General features: G+C 39.2%; 1 protein-coding gene across 1 annotated transcript; it reads right to left on the bottom strand.

Annotated features, from left to right (window-relative positions):
- Nucleotides 1-2,415: 2,415 nt before the first annotated feature.
- On the bottom strand, nucleotides 2,416-12,430 carry LOC144638506 (uncharacterized). Its single transcript, XM_078497702.1, has 12 exons — nucleotides 12,264-12,430; nucleotides 11,988-12,155; nucleotides 10,273-10,446; nucleotides 9,457-9,561; nucleotides 9,000-9,179; nucleotides 8,409-8,463; nucleotides 5,534-5,769; nucleotides 5,235-5,411; nucleotides 4,608-4,775; nucleotides 3,923-4,114; nucleotides 3,427-3,615; nucleotides 2,416-2,968 (listed from the first exon to the last, which is right to left on the bottom strand). Exons 1-12 carry the CDS (start codon nucleotides 12,394-12,396, stop codon nucleotides 2,937-2,939), a joined length of 1,809 nt encoding a protein of 602 aa, XP_078353828.1. The 5' UTR covers nucleotides 12,397-12,430; the 3' UTR covers nucleotides 2,416-2,936.
- Between the last annotated feature and the right edge of the window lie 1,227 nt (nucleotides 12,431-13,657).

The raw sequence follows: 13,657 nt of genomic DNA, 5'->3' as shown, positions 1-13,657 counted from the left end.
ATTCGTTTATATAATTATTTTTGACAACTTTGTTCGAGCTTTTACGACCTTAGTTGGAGTTGTATCTAGATATCACGATTTACATATAACAGAAATGCCCTTTCACGTTTTATTGAGTTGTTGCTCTCTCATGATCTCATCATGAAGCCACTAGCCCCTACGCAGAAGTTCTTTGGGCTCGTCACGCGTTCCTCCCTACGAACGAACGCGTGACGAGCCCAACGAGAGTCGAGGCTATCTGTCACGGTCGGACGGTTTTCTATAAAATTAAAAAAACTGTCATTTCACGTTTTGTGTCAATCAAGGTTCACAAAAAACTTTACCATTTTCTTCAACGGGCACGTTTTCACTTGAAACGAAATCTGAAGTAGTACAGTAATCAAAATTCAACATAAAAAATACCACTGCTGAGTCATGCAAATTCCAGTCAGGCTTGATTGACATCTTACAAAATATGCTTATGGGAGTTTACTTGGGTAGATATATCTATATATCAACCGCTGTTTCTCTTTCCAAGTGATAATCTATTTGCTCTTCTGACTGGTTGATCAACGTTCCCTATCAATCTCTCCAATTCCAAGTGTCTTTGGTGCAATACATAAGCACTTCTGATCGCTTTCCAATGCCACCAAAACACGGTCATGATCGTAAACCCAAATATGAAACATATCGCCGAAAGAAGTCGAAACACTTTTGGATTATTCGCACCATTACAATCCTCACAGTGCTCCTCAGTTATATGTTGTTGTTGCTGTGCGACTCCCAGGAAAACGAAGCACAAAATGATGAAACAAAATCCAACGAAAATGAAAATGGTGTCGCGCATCAATTTCTTTCGCACAGATCTCGGTTGTATTTCCTCTTCCATGGCTGAATTCCATCTTAATTGACCAACGTTCTGTCTTTGTGCTGCAATTTAGCCGGGAATGCGATTATCATGTCATTTCATCAGTAAAATATATCACATAAAGCTGGATTCGAAGCGATCGCGGGCGAGCACGACTTATCTCTGATCACTGATGTTGACATTCAGTTACAATATTTACGTACGTGACACCCTTCATTTCCACGGCGATGCGACATCATTCGTTATTTCTTGATGGTTTTTGACTATGTGCTTTATTATATTTTTATCTGATGATCAAAGGAAGTTACTATCATTTTCTTCGTGTTTCTTCACTGAAAGAAAAAAATCTGGACAAAATCACTTTGTATGCAACATGAGATTGGGTGTACCAAGTCACGCAACCACGAAACAACTTTGCGACCGCTCCAATCGTAAACGCATCGATGATATTCACGAATCATGTCGGGTCTCGATTTGGCTACAGCAATTGATATTTCTGCGCTTCTGTTTGCCCTATTCGTTACATTGTGGATCGTTTCAATAATCTGCACAAGACAGCCGCTTAAAGACATCAAAACAACACTGGAACGGACGCCCAATCGAGTGCTGAACAACGATTACACCAGGCATCATTTGTTTGAAGAGAAGAATCCCGTTAAACTCTTATGACTTTGGCGAAATCAGAGAAATAATCTTTTTATAATTCACAGGATGAAAAGCCTAGAGTAGAAACTGGATTGAGGATGTGCAGGAATTGGCTTTAACAGGTTCAAACACGCTTTGGCGCGAAATGGACGACAGACTTGCGATTTGCATATGTGTTCATACCGAATATTTTTGTGTAAACAGAATCAATTTCGAACTATTCATCTCCGCACGTGATCACGGATATATATTTTACGTAATGCAATAGTATTCATTTTATCTTTTACCTTTACTAGTTCAATAGACGTTCCATTGAACGGCTGCGAGAATAGTATTCTAGTGCATATATCAGGCGTGGTGTGGTCCATTTTGCGTTACAAACAAATGGTGTCACGCATTCCTCTTAAGTTGTCTGAAAAACACGAAGGTTGCTGGGACAAAGGAACTGACCTGAACTGATTGTGATGCAGGAGATTTTATTGGCTGATACACATCTGGTGCGCGCAAGAATACCACAGAGTAAAACTCTCTGAACATAACGTTCTGAAACCCAAACTTAAAGTGCCACAGTAGATCTGAGCATTCTCTAACACAGTCCTAGCCTGCGTTGCAGACGAACAAAACCCCGGTTATACATAACCGGGGTTTTGTTCGTCTGCAACGCAGGCTAACACAGTCCTAACAGCGTAAAAGGCAAAACAAGCTCTACGGTAGGGGATTATCTTTCTTCAAGAGCTATAACTGAGTATAAATCCAAACATTCGATTTGGCTTATTTTCAAAATGATTTTTGCATCTGAAATTTGGGTTAGGGTTGGGTTGGGTTTATTCAGTTTTCAGAAATTTCGTTTCGGTATTTTGTCAAGTATTTATGTACACTCCAGGCTTAAATATATTAAATTGAAGTCAACAACGCAATTCAGCTCAGTTTAATAACATTTATTTTAAATGATACCAAATATAAAGAAGACGACACATGTTGGGCACACGCTCATACAAGTTAACTGCGTAAAAGGTGATATTCAGCAACAAATTAAATTTAGCAGCGTGTCCCGTGTCACTTGCCTTTTTAAAACCCTGCTCAAAACTAACTAACAAATTACAATGCTGTCAGCGTGCCAAAGTTCTTATTCGTTTTAATTCTTTTGTTTTTTTTTTCGACTAAGCTCAGTAAAGACGATCAAGTCCTTTTTGTGGCAAAAATGTCCTTCGTCTTTTGCCCTAAACAAGGTGGTGCCGTCTTAGAATCGATTTGATTTAATTTGGTCCTTATTTCTATATTGTCGCACGAAACTGTGCTATGTTTTAGGGTGTGGGTTCAATGTTTGACCGGAGCACAAGACATCAACACACACCTAACCTAATCTGATTTCTGTAAGGAAAAAAGAAAAGAGAAATATGCCAAAAATGCTTCCTTGTTGAAGCGCTTTCCGAAATCACTTCATTTAGAATGGGTCAGACAGATTCTTTCTTCCGCCTGTAAATTAAAGAAGAGAAAAACAACGTTAATTACCAATTAACCAATTAAGAAATCAGCATTTTCATAAAGAGCCCAGTGATAACGTTATTTCATTATTGAATCGCACAACAATGCGATGCGATAGAGATAGCTTATTAGGTTGATGTATTAGTTTGAACATGGCAACGGCCTTTACCTAGTGCATGAGTACTGCAAAAAGCAGCTAGGATGGCTTATCAATTTCTCCCAAATTGAAGTAAGTGGCATAATGTCAGGAGGTTGTGATGAAATAAAGGAAAGGACGGAATAATATTTTTCCCTTTCCTTTATTTTTTGCACCCGCATCTTTTCCTTTTTTTCGTTCAACTCAGTGCAAAAAGACTATGAAAATTCGTGTCATTTTGTAAGAGCTAAGGAATTCTGTATGTACTAATCCCCCTTGCCCAACCCTCCATGTTTATTTTTAGAGAACTAACCTTTACGCTGTTGCTTGTTAAGTTTCTCGCAGATTGTAGCCCTCGTTTTTGGATCGACAAACTTTCTGAAATGGAATGGGCATCGCTGTCTGCACATTGAGCGGTCACCAAATTTTATGAGTACCGATGGCTTTAAGCATTCCGTACAAATTCCTTGTTCTGTGCATGCAGCGCAGGTTTTTCCACATTCTGCAAGATAAAATAGAAAAGAAGGTTGCAATTAAGACATTACCCACTTCCATGGATATTTGGAATGGGACACTTACGGTCCCATTTAAAACTCTTTCCCTTGACGCATCAATTGATCCTTAGGGCTTTTTATCACGAGTCTCCTCCGTCCGTTGTATCCCTTTTATCAGGAAACTCCCTCAGTATGATCGCAACGCACTGGCCCAGAGGATTAAGAGCAATACGAGTTTGAGTTTGATAGCACACCTAGACAATATATCCAAGTTTATTACTTCCGCTTATACAACAATTTGAAGGAAAAACTTACTGTTGTTTGGTTTTGTGATTTGCTTAACTTCGCATCTTGGAGGAGACGAACCCTTCTCGAGTGTGTAAAATGGGGGGCAATTTTTAATACACCTGGTGATGTTACTGCCGGGTGGAGTGAAAAGCTTTAGGTCTTCTTCGCACTCGGTGCATACACCAGGCTCAGGACAGTTGGCACAGCCACGTCCACAGCCTGTATTGAGAACATAAACAATCTTTTAATACCAAGTTATACCGTGTTCGGCCAACGCCGAGAAATTATTGTAAGTTCCGATCAGATATATATTAATTAAACGAGTTGGAAGTTGATTATTAATTATTGTTATTTCTATTTTAAAAGTGCCCTCGATTCAATAGTAGGATACCTCTGGTCAGCTAGAAGCCATTTGACAAAGTAAGAAAGTTGTTGTTGATGACAATGATTATTATGTGAGCGTTTCCAGATAAGACTGGGCCACTTCTCCCTCCGTTCTCAAAAAAAGATTATCTTCTCTGTTTATTTATATGGCTGTGGCTATATGCCCGGCAGCCGGGCACGGTCTTAAATAGACTAAATGCCCGGTAGTCAAAACATTTTACAGAATTTCCACTGAAAGATGGCAGCCACAACGTATTTATTATGAATACAAAGAAACTCGTTCAATGTGGTCCTTCTCAAGCGAGCCAGTACATAAAGAGACTGTTACCATTTTGTGAGCATTCTTTCACATAAACGTCCGGCCAATTTTTCTTCATTCTCGGACCGCAAGAAACGCATATCTTCCTTTGCAGAAGTCGTGTCTCAACGTTGAAGAATCCATCATCACATATTTTACAGGAGCCGTCCTCACAAGTCGTACAGTTTCTGGGACACTCTAAGGGAAACGTTATATAAGAGAACCGTTTTTAAAAAGGAGTACAAGCAGAAGGGGTTTTAATAACAGTGTATTTTGGGCAATTTCAGGAGGATTTTGTTATTTGTAAAAGTTTTACATAATGCTTTAGACTGCAAAATAGTCGTTTCTTTTGCGAACGCGCTCGGCTTTCGAACGAGAGCGATAAGCGCTTTTCCAACGACTTTGGAGAAAAAAACGACTGTTTTGCAGTCTAATATTGCTTCGGAGAGGGTGTAGCCCTTTCGTCTCTAAAGACGAAAGGGAAAAGTTCGAAACGTGTACCGCGCGCGTGCTGCGCGAATAAATGAAAATCAAGTGCCCGTGGTGCACGATCCGCGCATGAAGTTCTCCCTTCTGGCTTTACAGCCCCTTGACTGTCAACGGGACTCGAAGTATTTGAACCAACATCATAAAAAAATTCAAAGGATATTAACTTACCAGTGACACACTGTTCAAGAAAAAGAGCAGGATTCTTCATCTTAAGTCGCCGACCACAAGGGACACAGACACTGACAGTTTTATTAAAGCGACGAAGGGTTATCGTTTTCAGTGCAAAATCGTCATCACACGCCCGGCAAGCCCCCTCTTGACAGTCTGAACAATTTCTGTGACATTCTAAACATAGAGAACAAAATCAGCTTCGACAACATTGGGGACTCCAAATGTAAAGCAATAAATCAGAACTACTGGATATACAGTTGATAACAGATGGAGACATTATTGCTTTTGTAACTTACCCCGAAACTTCTTTTGCCATGGTCTCGGTCCTCCCGGTCTTCGTCCTCCTGGTCTCGGTCCTCCGGGTCTCAGTCCTCCAGGTCTTCCTTTTCCGCCTCGTCTTCTGGGTTCAGCTGTAACAAGCAGCACAGCGACGACCAACAACAAAGCTATCAAAACGCTCTTCATAGTGATGCCTTCGAAGATTTTCCAAGACTGAATTGCGCAAATGGGACAGTCCTTTTTATCTCGGTATTTTCATGACTGTTACCCAAGATCGGTTTACTCCAGATTTGTCTAGAAACAATGGGGTACGTAGGTGTTAAACAATTAATTGCCTCTTTACCGTCAAAAACAGCGTGTCACATCCGTAATTTAAGCCTCGTAACGTGGGCATTTGCAGTTCCAGTTGAAAGATAGCCTTGGCTGATGCCATGCGAGATAATACGCCCTCGTAAGTGTTGGCACGTTTCTTTGTTACATTCCCGATGTAATTGTTACCACAGGAAGAAAATTATTTTTGGCACTACAGTACAGCCGTGAAGTCTTCAAAAGATGACCTTATTTGTCTCAGTACGTATGTCCCTTTTGGATTATACTTCCCAGGAATGATTCATTCAGATAGAAGACAATCTCAAAAAACCCGAAACGTACTTCGTTTCACTTGTCGTCATATCACACATGCATACGTTGACCATGTGCAGGCGCGCCAAATGATGAGTCAGCAGTCGTCATACACACTTTTGCTGCACGCGCCATATCATTGGGCCAGTAGGAGTGCAGAAATCATGGGCTATTTTGCTGTGGGCACATTCTGATTCAGTGCACCTCTCAGCTACAGTGAGCGAATGCTTTCTACGGGCTTTGATCATAAAACTATCTAAAATTATACATTAGCGTACATTATAGGGCGTTAAAAGTTATTTGATGTTCTTTTGAACGTGACTCCTGCCGTGTCACTCTTTGACCTGCAGAAGGATATTAAACATATTAGTTCCATTACCGGAAAAATGTTAAAAAACGTTTAAAAAAAAGAGAGAGAACTTCCGGACGATGCATTGGCTAGCAGCCAGTTCAGTGTCAGCATTACGTATACTACAATACAGGCTAGCAGTCTCCAGAAAACACGCGCAACACGGCGTAGAGTTTTGCTTTTTGCACGTTCCAGTTCCTAAGTACAGTACTGACCAGTAAAACACGTAGCGGACCTACGAATAAGTAATTTTATCTTTTGATTAATAAAATTGCACCATTTTGGTAAATACGACATTTCCATTTTAGAATTAATGTATTGGGGTATCAATCAAGTGTTTGGTGGATAACTTCTTTGAGATGATGTTATTGGCATCAAAAATACGGCTAGTGCTGCTTTTATTGTTGTTTTTTTGAGAGGCATAAAAAAATATTAATAACGACGACGACAACAAATTTATTAAGCATAACAGTACACGGCATTACCCGTTTAAACTGAACAAAACATAATAAAATCAGAAATAAATAGATAATGGTCTCATTTTGGAAACAAAGTTGGTCGACGCACAGCAGGATCAATACTTTATGATTCCCTAGTCAAAATTCATTTATAGTAGTTATGTTATGAGGTCGGATTGTTTATGACATCCAAAGACCAGATTTTTGTGAATCTGTTTTAAATGAGGCATAAAAGTCGAATTTTGGGAAGTAAAGAATTTTGTGTCGTTTTCAAATAGGGCACTGGTAAGGGATTTCAAAAATAGTTACAGTCTGGGACCGGAAAGCACGCTTCGAAGTCCGAGGTATGCGCCCTGGGTGAGTTATTGTTGAATAATTAGTTTGTCGTCATGTCACATGATTTGAGTTTGTCAAGATATTTTTAAATTGTGGGCGCTGGCACGGAAAAGAAAACCTTGGCCTTTATAAAAGACTTCAAATTGACAGAAGGGCGAATGAGACGAAGTGACAGTTAGACTAAGTAGTATAGTAATCAAAGACCGCTAAATGCAAAAGGGTACAGGGTCTTGAAAATCATATAATACTTGAATATTCCGTTTTTGAATAGGATAGACAGAGTAAATAGAGCAGGCACACCCTTACCTCTACCCCCACCCCCCTGATGCCTGATATTAAGAGGTGCACCCCCTGACTTTCCACTCTGCGCGCGGGTTGTAGAATTTCGTTGCTAAGATATCGATATGAGAGTTGGCAATTTCTCTTTAATTATTGCCATACAAGGGTTGGGAAGATAACGTACAAGCTAGGGGAAGGTATTGTATTGGTGTACATCCTGTAAGAAGAAGCTGATAACTATCTTAACTTTTGGATATGGTCAGCTAGTGCCCTGACATAATGCGAGTTTTCCTCGCACGCTCATAACATTCAGACTTGGTTTAACTGTGCAGCTTTATTATTCAAAATATGAAGCCTTCTATTCTACATATATTATACTTCGATAACAGCGATAAACGTTCTCTTCGTAGCCATGACATTCCGTCTAGTAAATCGGATTCTCATTACCTCGAACTAAATACAAACAGGTTTCTCTAAACTATCAAAACCCTTATCAATCACACCGCGCGTTTTTGTTGATTCTGTTACTGAAATAATTACAAAGCTAAAAGAGTTAGTGAATCCCGATAACTCGAACCCTCAGTAACTCCGGAACTCCCGCTAACTCGAACCTTTTTTGATTCGAACCTTTTTCGATATATTTCCCTTGAAGGTTCGAGTTATCGGGATTCAACTGTATAGTTAAATGTTTGTTACTAATCAGTTACTTGGTTATGTTAAGTGATTGGCTGTGCTGTCTTGCGTTAGTGTGGTTGTGGTGGGTTAGTTTAGAAGTGTTAGGTTACTGTGGCTTCATTCGGCTCCGGTAGTTTCAATTTAATTCCAGCGGTTGTCTTTTGAATCAGCTACTGTGGTTTTGTTGCAGGGTTAGGTGTCGGCTTGCGCTTTGGTTTTCCTTTGCCTCCTGTTAATCAAACAGAAAGAAACGTATCAGTACACTGCTTAGTTTAAACCAAAAAGGGGCAGTATCGCTTAGATTTTATAGTGCAATTTGAAAATCCATGAAGGTGTTGGTATGAATTGTAAATCCACTCATAGGGGCCTAGCCTTACTAAAACGTACTTTACAAGTCCTTAATATTGTTAAAACGTGGTTTGGGTACAAATTGGTAGGAAAGAATTGGACATAATCGTCGGCCCGTCGTTTTCAAATTTAATGAGAATTTCAAAATGAAATGTTTTCAAGTTGGAAGAAGTTTCTCGAAAACCATTGATTGTGGGTTATTTACTAAACATTTTTGGCCGGATACTTGTAATTGGATTCTCTAACAGGGTCTCTTTACATCTTGGAAAATGATTAATGCTTAACAGTGATTGTATCCTCGTAGTTCTAGAATATTTTACAATAAGACTTAGAAGATTTCTCGTGACACTGTCACTTAAATGTGAAGCTTACTGAATCCTTGAAAGTATGCAAAAATCTAAGAATCAGTGAACTTGCCTTTTCGTTTATTTTTCCCTTCCTTTCCTTTGCCTTTACCTTCACAGGCTGGAGTTTTAAAATCAGGATCTGCAGGTGTACATGACTTAACGCATCTTCTTGACCTCCGGTTGAGAGTAAAGCCATCTTTGCACTGGGAGCAAATACCTGATGTGCAATTAAGACAACCTTTTCCACAATCTGTGAACGATGTAGTAAAGTAGTTAGCAGATAACAAAAGCGTACAAGGAACTTTCAGCTAATGAACTCACTTGTTTATAAAATTCCTTGGCTTTTAAAATATATATCTAGAGCGAGTAAGATAAAGATATTTTGTCTAGAAAAACTGGTATACTGAGTAATAAATAAAATGCCTTTCGGAAAAACGGCGACATATTAAAGGAGTCTAGAGTTCTAAATGGAAGGCGGTTTACATACGGGAGCTCTTGCATCTAGCATCTCGTGACTTAGAACTTGCCTTTCTTCTTTTTACACTTATTCTTGTCTTCAATCATTTCGAATCCATCTTTGCATTCACTGCAGATGCTCTCTGTACAGTTAAGACAGCCTTTTCCACAAGACTCTGAAAGACAATATTAAAAGCAAATTTTAAAATTCATTACACATGATTGCAGCAGTTGTTTTAGTGGGTACATGTGGCGAGGAAATAAAAAGCTAGGGAATCTAAAGGGGCTTTTGTCATAACAGCAACAACCAACTGAGTTTGTATTTATGTCGTAGGAAACCTAAAATAATGGTCCATTTTTTATTGACAATTGCTATGTTAGAGCACTGCAACTGTTAACAAGCGTCTTTGGCTGCAGATGGCTAGGAAGGAAAGGGTTTGCTACTTTGAAAAAACGAGGATTAAGTTTTTTAGTTGTTTCCGATATTTAAAGCTGAAAAAAAAACCCGATATTTATAGCGGAGGCTTTCTATCCCCAAATTAAGGTTATATCTTTCTTGAAATGTTCTAATGTTGGAACAGTTTAGACCAAAAATCTGCGAAATTCCGTGACATAAATCTCTTAGTTTCAACATTTTTTCACAGCTAACAGTGTCCGAAAAGGCCATCCAGGTTAAGTCCGGCAAACCAACGAACAGCCTGCGAAGCAGGCGCCTGTGGAGTTTTTGAGCGCGCGTTCGGAAAACACGAAAGGCGCAAAAAAAAAAAAACACGTTGGCAAACTACCATGACAGGCTCCTGCTAAGCAGGCTAACCAACAAATGGAACGTTAATTTAATTTTTCACTACTTAAGTCGCAACTCAAGACAAAGCAACAAGAACAATTACCTGCGCCACACTGTGATCTGTCGCCTTTTTTGCCATTTCTTCCCAAGTCACAGGGAATACAAATTGTTTTATTTTTACGCCGAGAGACTAACGCAAATCCACTGTCACAGGTAAGGCAGGTTCCATCTTGACAGCTGGAGCAGTTCTTAGGACAGACAGGTGCGGGTGTAGGCACTGAAACATGCAACACAAGTCGAAGCACATTAGACAACGTTTTTTCGTTGAGTTTGTCATCATCATCAATACTCGTCGCGCCAGTAGGCGCATAAGGCCGTTGAGTTTGTCACTGCCGATTTAACCCCATTTGTTTGGCTAACTCTCAAATGTGATTATGATATGTCTTTTACATCTTTGCATCGTTTTTATCTTTTAACCTTTTATATTTTATAAACTACTTTGTAGCTATGGTATTTTGTCTCCTTGTTTTACGTTTATAAAACTATAAATATATGTTATTGAATAAACGTTGACCCGTGAAAAGCATAAACCATGAAAGATGCGACCTAAATGTTTGCTGGGAAATCTGAAAAATCATTCCCTGTCTGACAAAATAAGTATTATGATATGACAGGTTGCTTAAATCTCGCTTTTACACTCCAAAAGAAGAAAACATTGTGATTATTAAGAAAGGGAAAATGGAATATTACTCATCCAGTCTTACCGTTCATGGTTTATGCTTTTTACAAGTCAACATTTCTTCAGTTAGATGTACATGTAAATGCATTACAACACAAAAGCATTGTTTGCATTGTATTATTGTACTAAGGACCTGCCACGAGCTAAGTGGTACCCTGGTATCTTTGATATCAAGAACAAATTGTCTAATTTGCTGCCTGATTAATTGTTACCTCATAGTTCTAAGCCGCTGTTAGGAGGAAAGGTGATCAACTACTACAAAAACAACAACAACAATTTTATTAGCATTCCCATTTACAGATGGTATTGCCCGAAAAGCTAAGTACACTTAGAGTGATTTCATTTACTTATAGTACAATATCTAGCAGTTAGTGCGTAATAGACAAAACAAAACAATAGGAAACCATGGAATTAGTCTAATAGTATCTGAAAGTGTAATACCTTTCTACGAGTTTAGTAAAAACAATCTAAAACAATGCAATACGTACATGCGATAGACGTTCTAAATATAAGAACAGTAAAACCTTAATTACAGTCTTAATTGATCACAGTTGGCCCCCTTTACATTGTAATAAGTGTATCGTAATTGGAAAGTTTAATAAAAAATAGGTAATTTCTTTCAAGTGAAAAGATCAGCATAATTATCAAATAAATTATAAACTATAATTCAAAATTTCATGCAAAGCTTTTTGTCTAATGGTCAAACTTATATATGGACACCCTCTATAAAGCGGACAGTACGTAGGTAGCCAAGGATAATATCCCCTCATTGACTAATTAAAGGGACGCTCTGACGTAGACACCTAATGCGTTGCTGAAATGGAGAAAAAAATTATTGCTTCGATGAGGGTGTAGCCTTTTCGTCTCTAAAGACGACCAAATATATAAAACTGGGCTCAATAAGTGAAAAGTTCGAAACGTGTACCGCGCGCGTGTTGCGTGAATAAATGAAAATCAAGTGTCCGTGGTGCACGATCCGCGCATGAAATTCTCCCTTCTGGCTTTTTAGCCCGTTGACTGTATACGGGACTCGAAGCATTTGTACCAACATCATCAGAATTTCAAGTGAAATTACTTACCAGTCACACACTGTTCAAGAAAAAGAGCAGGGTTCTTCATCTTAAGTCGCCGACAAGGGACACAGGTAGTTTTATTAAAGCGACGAAGGGTTATCGTTTTCAGCGCAAAATCGTCATCACACGCCCGGCAAGTCCCCTCTTGACAGTCTGAACAGTTTCTGTGACATTCTAAACATAAAGAACAAAATCATTGGGGACACCAAATGTAAAACAATAAATCAACTACTGGATTTGCAGTTGATAACAGAAGAAGACATAACTGGTTTTGTAACTTACCCTTCTTTTGCCATGGTCTCGGGCCTCCAGGTCTCTGTCCACCGGGTTTTCCTTTTCCGCCTCGTCTTCTGGGTTCAGCTGTAACAAGCAGCACAGCGACGACCAACAACAAAGTTATCAAAACGCTCTTCATAGTGATGCCTTCGAAGATTTTCCAAGACTGAATTGCGCAAATGGGACAGTCCTTTTCATCTCGGTATTTTCAGGACTGTTAACTGAGATCGGTTTACTCCAGATATGTCTAGAAACAATGGGGTGCGTAGGTGTTGAACAATTAATTGCCTCTTCGCCGTCACAAACAGCGTGTCATATACGTTATTTAAGGCATAGTATAAAACAAGGACTGGACTCTGGACTGGACTCTGGACTCTGGACTCTGGACTCTGGACTCTGGACTCTGGACTCTGGACTCTGGACTCAAAAAAACTTGGACTCAAAAAATCTGGACTCAAAAAAAACCTATTGACTCCACTACAAAACAATTAAAAACAACGAAAAAAAATAAGAATAAAGATAAAAATTAGCCACAGAGCCACGGATTAAGTTAAATACAGACCAGTTTTAAAAGACAGTAATGCCTGTTGCTTTGCTTGAGGTGTTTGGCATGCCGTTTAGACAAAGAGAGTCCTCTGTTTAGAAAAGAGTTAATTTTTTTTTAGGGGTGTGGTGTAATCAGGGCGTTCTGATACAGAGCGTATTTTTATTCTGTCAAAAAAATATACCTCGGCCTTATTGTATTTTTCGACAAAGGCTTATTTCTTTCTATCAAGGCTCCATTTTCTGCAAGTCTCTATTTCTGCAGCCGTTTTTAGGGATGTCACGCAACGACTTAGCAATCTCTTAAGTCGACTTAGTGAACTTAGTGAAAATGAAAGGTCTGAACCGCTAAGTCACAAAAGCTAAATTTCTGTCTTAGTGTCGGCGAACTCAAACGATCTAAGCAGTTCTTAAGTCTGTTTCAAACATGACAAAGGCTGACTTAAGAAACCTGATAGCAAAAAAATTTCAAAAGCGGGGAGTTTTATCAGATAGAGATTCTCGCGTTAGGCACGAAAACCAAAAAAATCACGACACGGCTACTTCTCTGCCACGAACAAGAACCACTGAACATGCATCGCTGAGAGGACGGAAAGTTTGAAGGCAAATTACGCTACGGACTTTCCACCTTATCCGACGAACGCTCAAAAGTACGGCGGTCAGAAAAAGCAAGCTTTCACTCTCTTGGAGAAAATCTTCCATCATTCTTTCATGAAGGAACATGAGATTTCGTATTGAAAAAGGTTATTTGGCTGATCAACGTTGTAAATTTAATAATTAAACAGACAACAGTCGCAATTACAGCGATTTTACGGCTTCTCGGTCTCATTTTGATCTCAATTTCGTCGCTAAAATGG

Source organism: Oculina patagonica, chromosome 2 (genome assembly GCF_052425735.1).
Source record: "Oculina patagonica isolate OP01 chromosome 2, crgOcupat, whole genome shotgun sequence".
Classification (NCBI taxonomy): domain Eukaryota; kingdom Metazoa; phylum Cnidaria; class Anthozoa; order Scleractinia; family Oculinidae; genus Oculina; species Oculina patagonica.
Note: the sequence above shows the minus strand (reverse complement) of the source record. Positions and strands in the feature narration are given on the sequence as shown.

What these genes read in the sequence shown, in the direction of transcription:
- LOC144638506 (XM_078497702.1), bottom strand. Translation starts at nt 12,396, where the DNA reads ATGAAGAGCGTTTTGATAACTTTGTTGTTGGTCGTCGCTGTGCTGCTT. An exon ending in AACCCTGCAACAAAACCACA is followed by an intron (nt 5,770 to 8,408) that starts GTAGCTGATTCA and finishes ACAGTCATGAAA; the next exon opens with ATACCGAGATAAAAAGGACT. An exon ending in AATCACAAAACCAAACAACA is followed by an intron (nt 3,616 to 3,922) that starts GTAAGTTTTTCC and finishes TTTATCTTGCAG; the next exon opens with AATGTGGAAAAACCTGCGCT.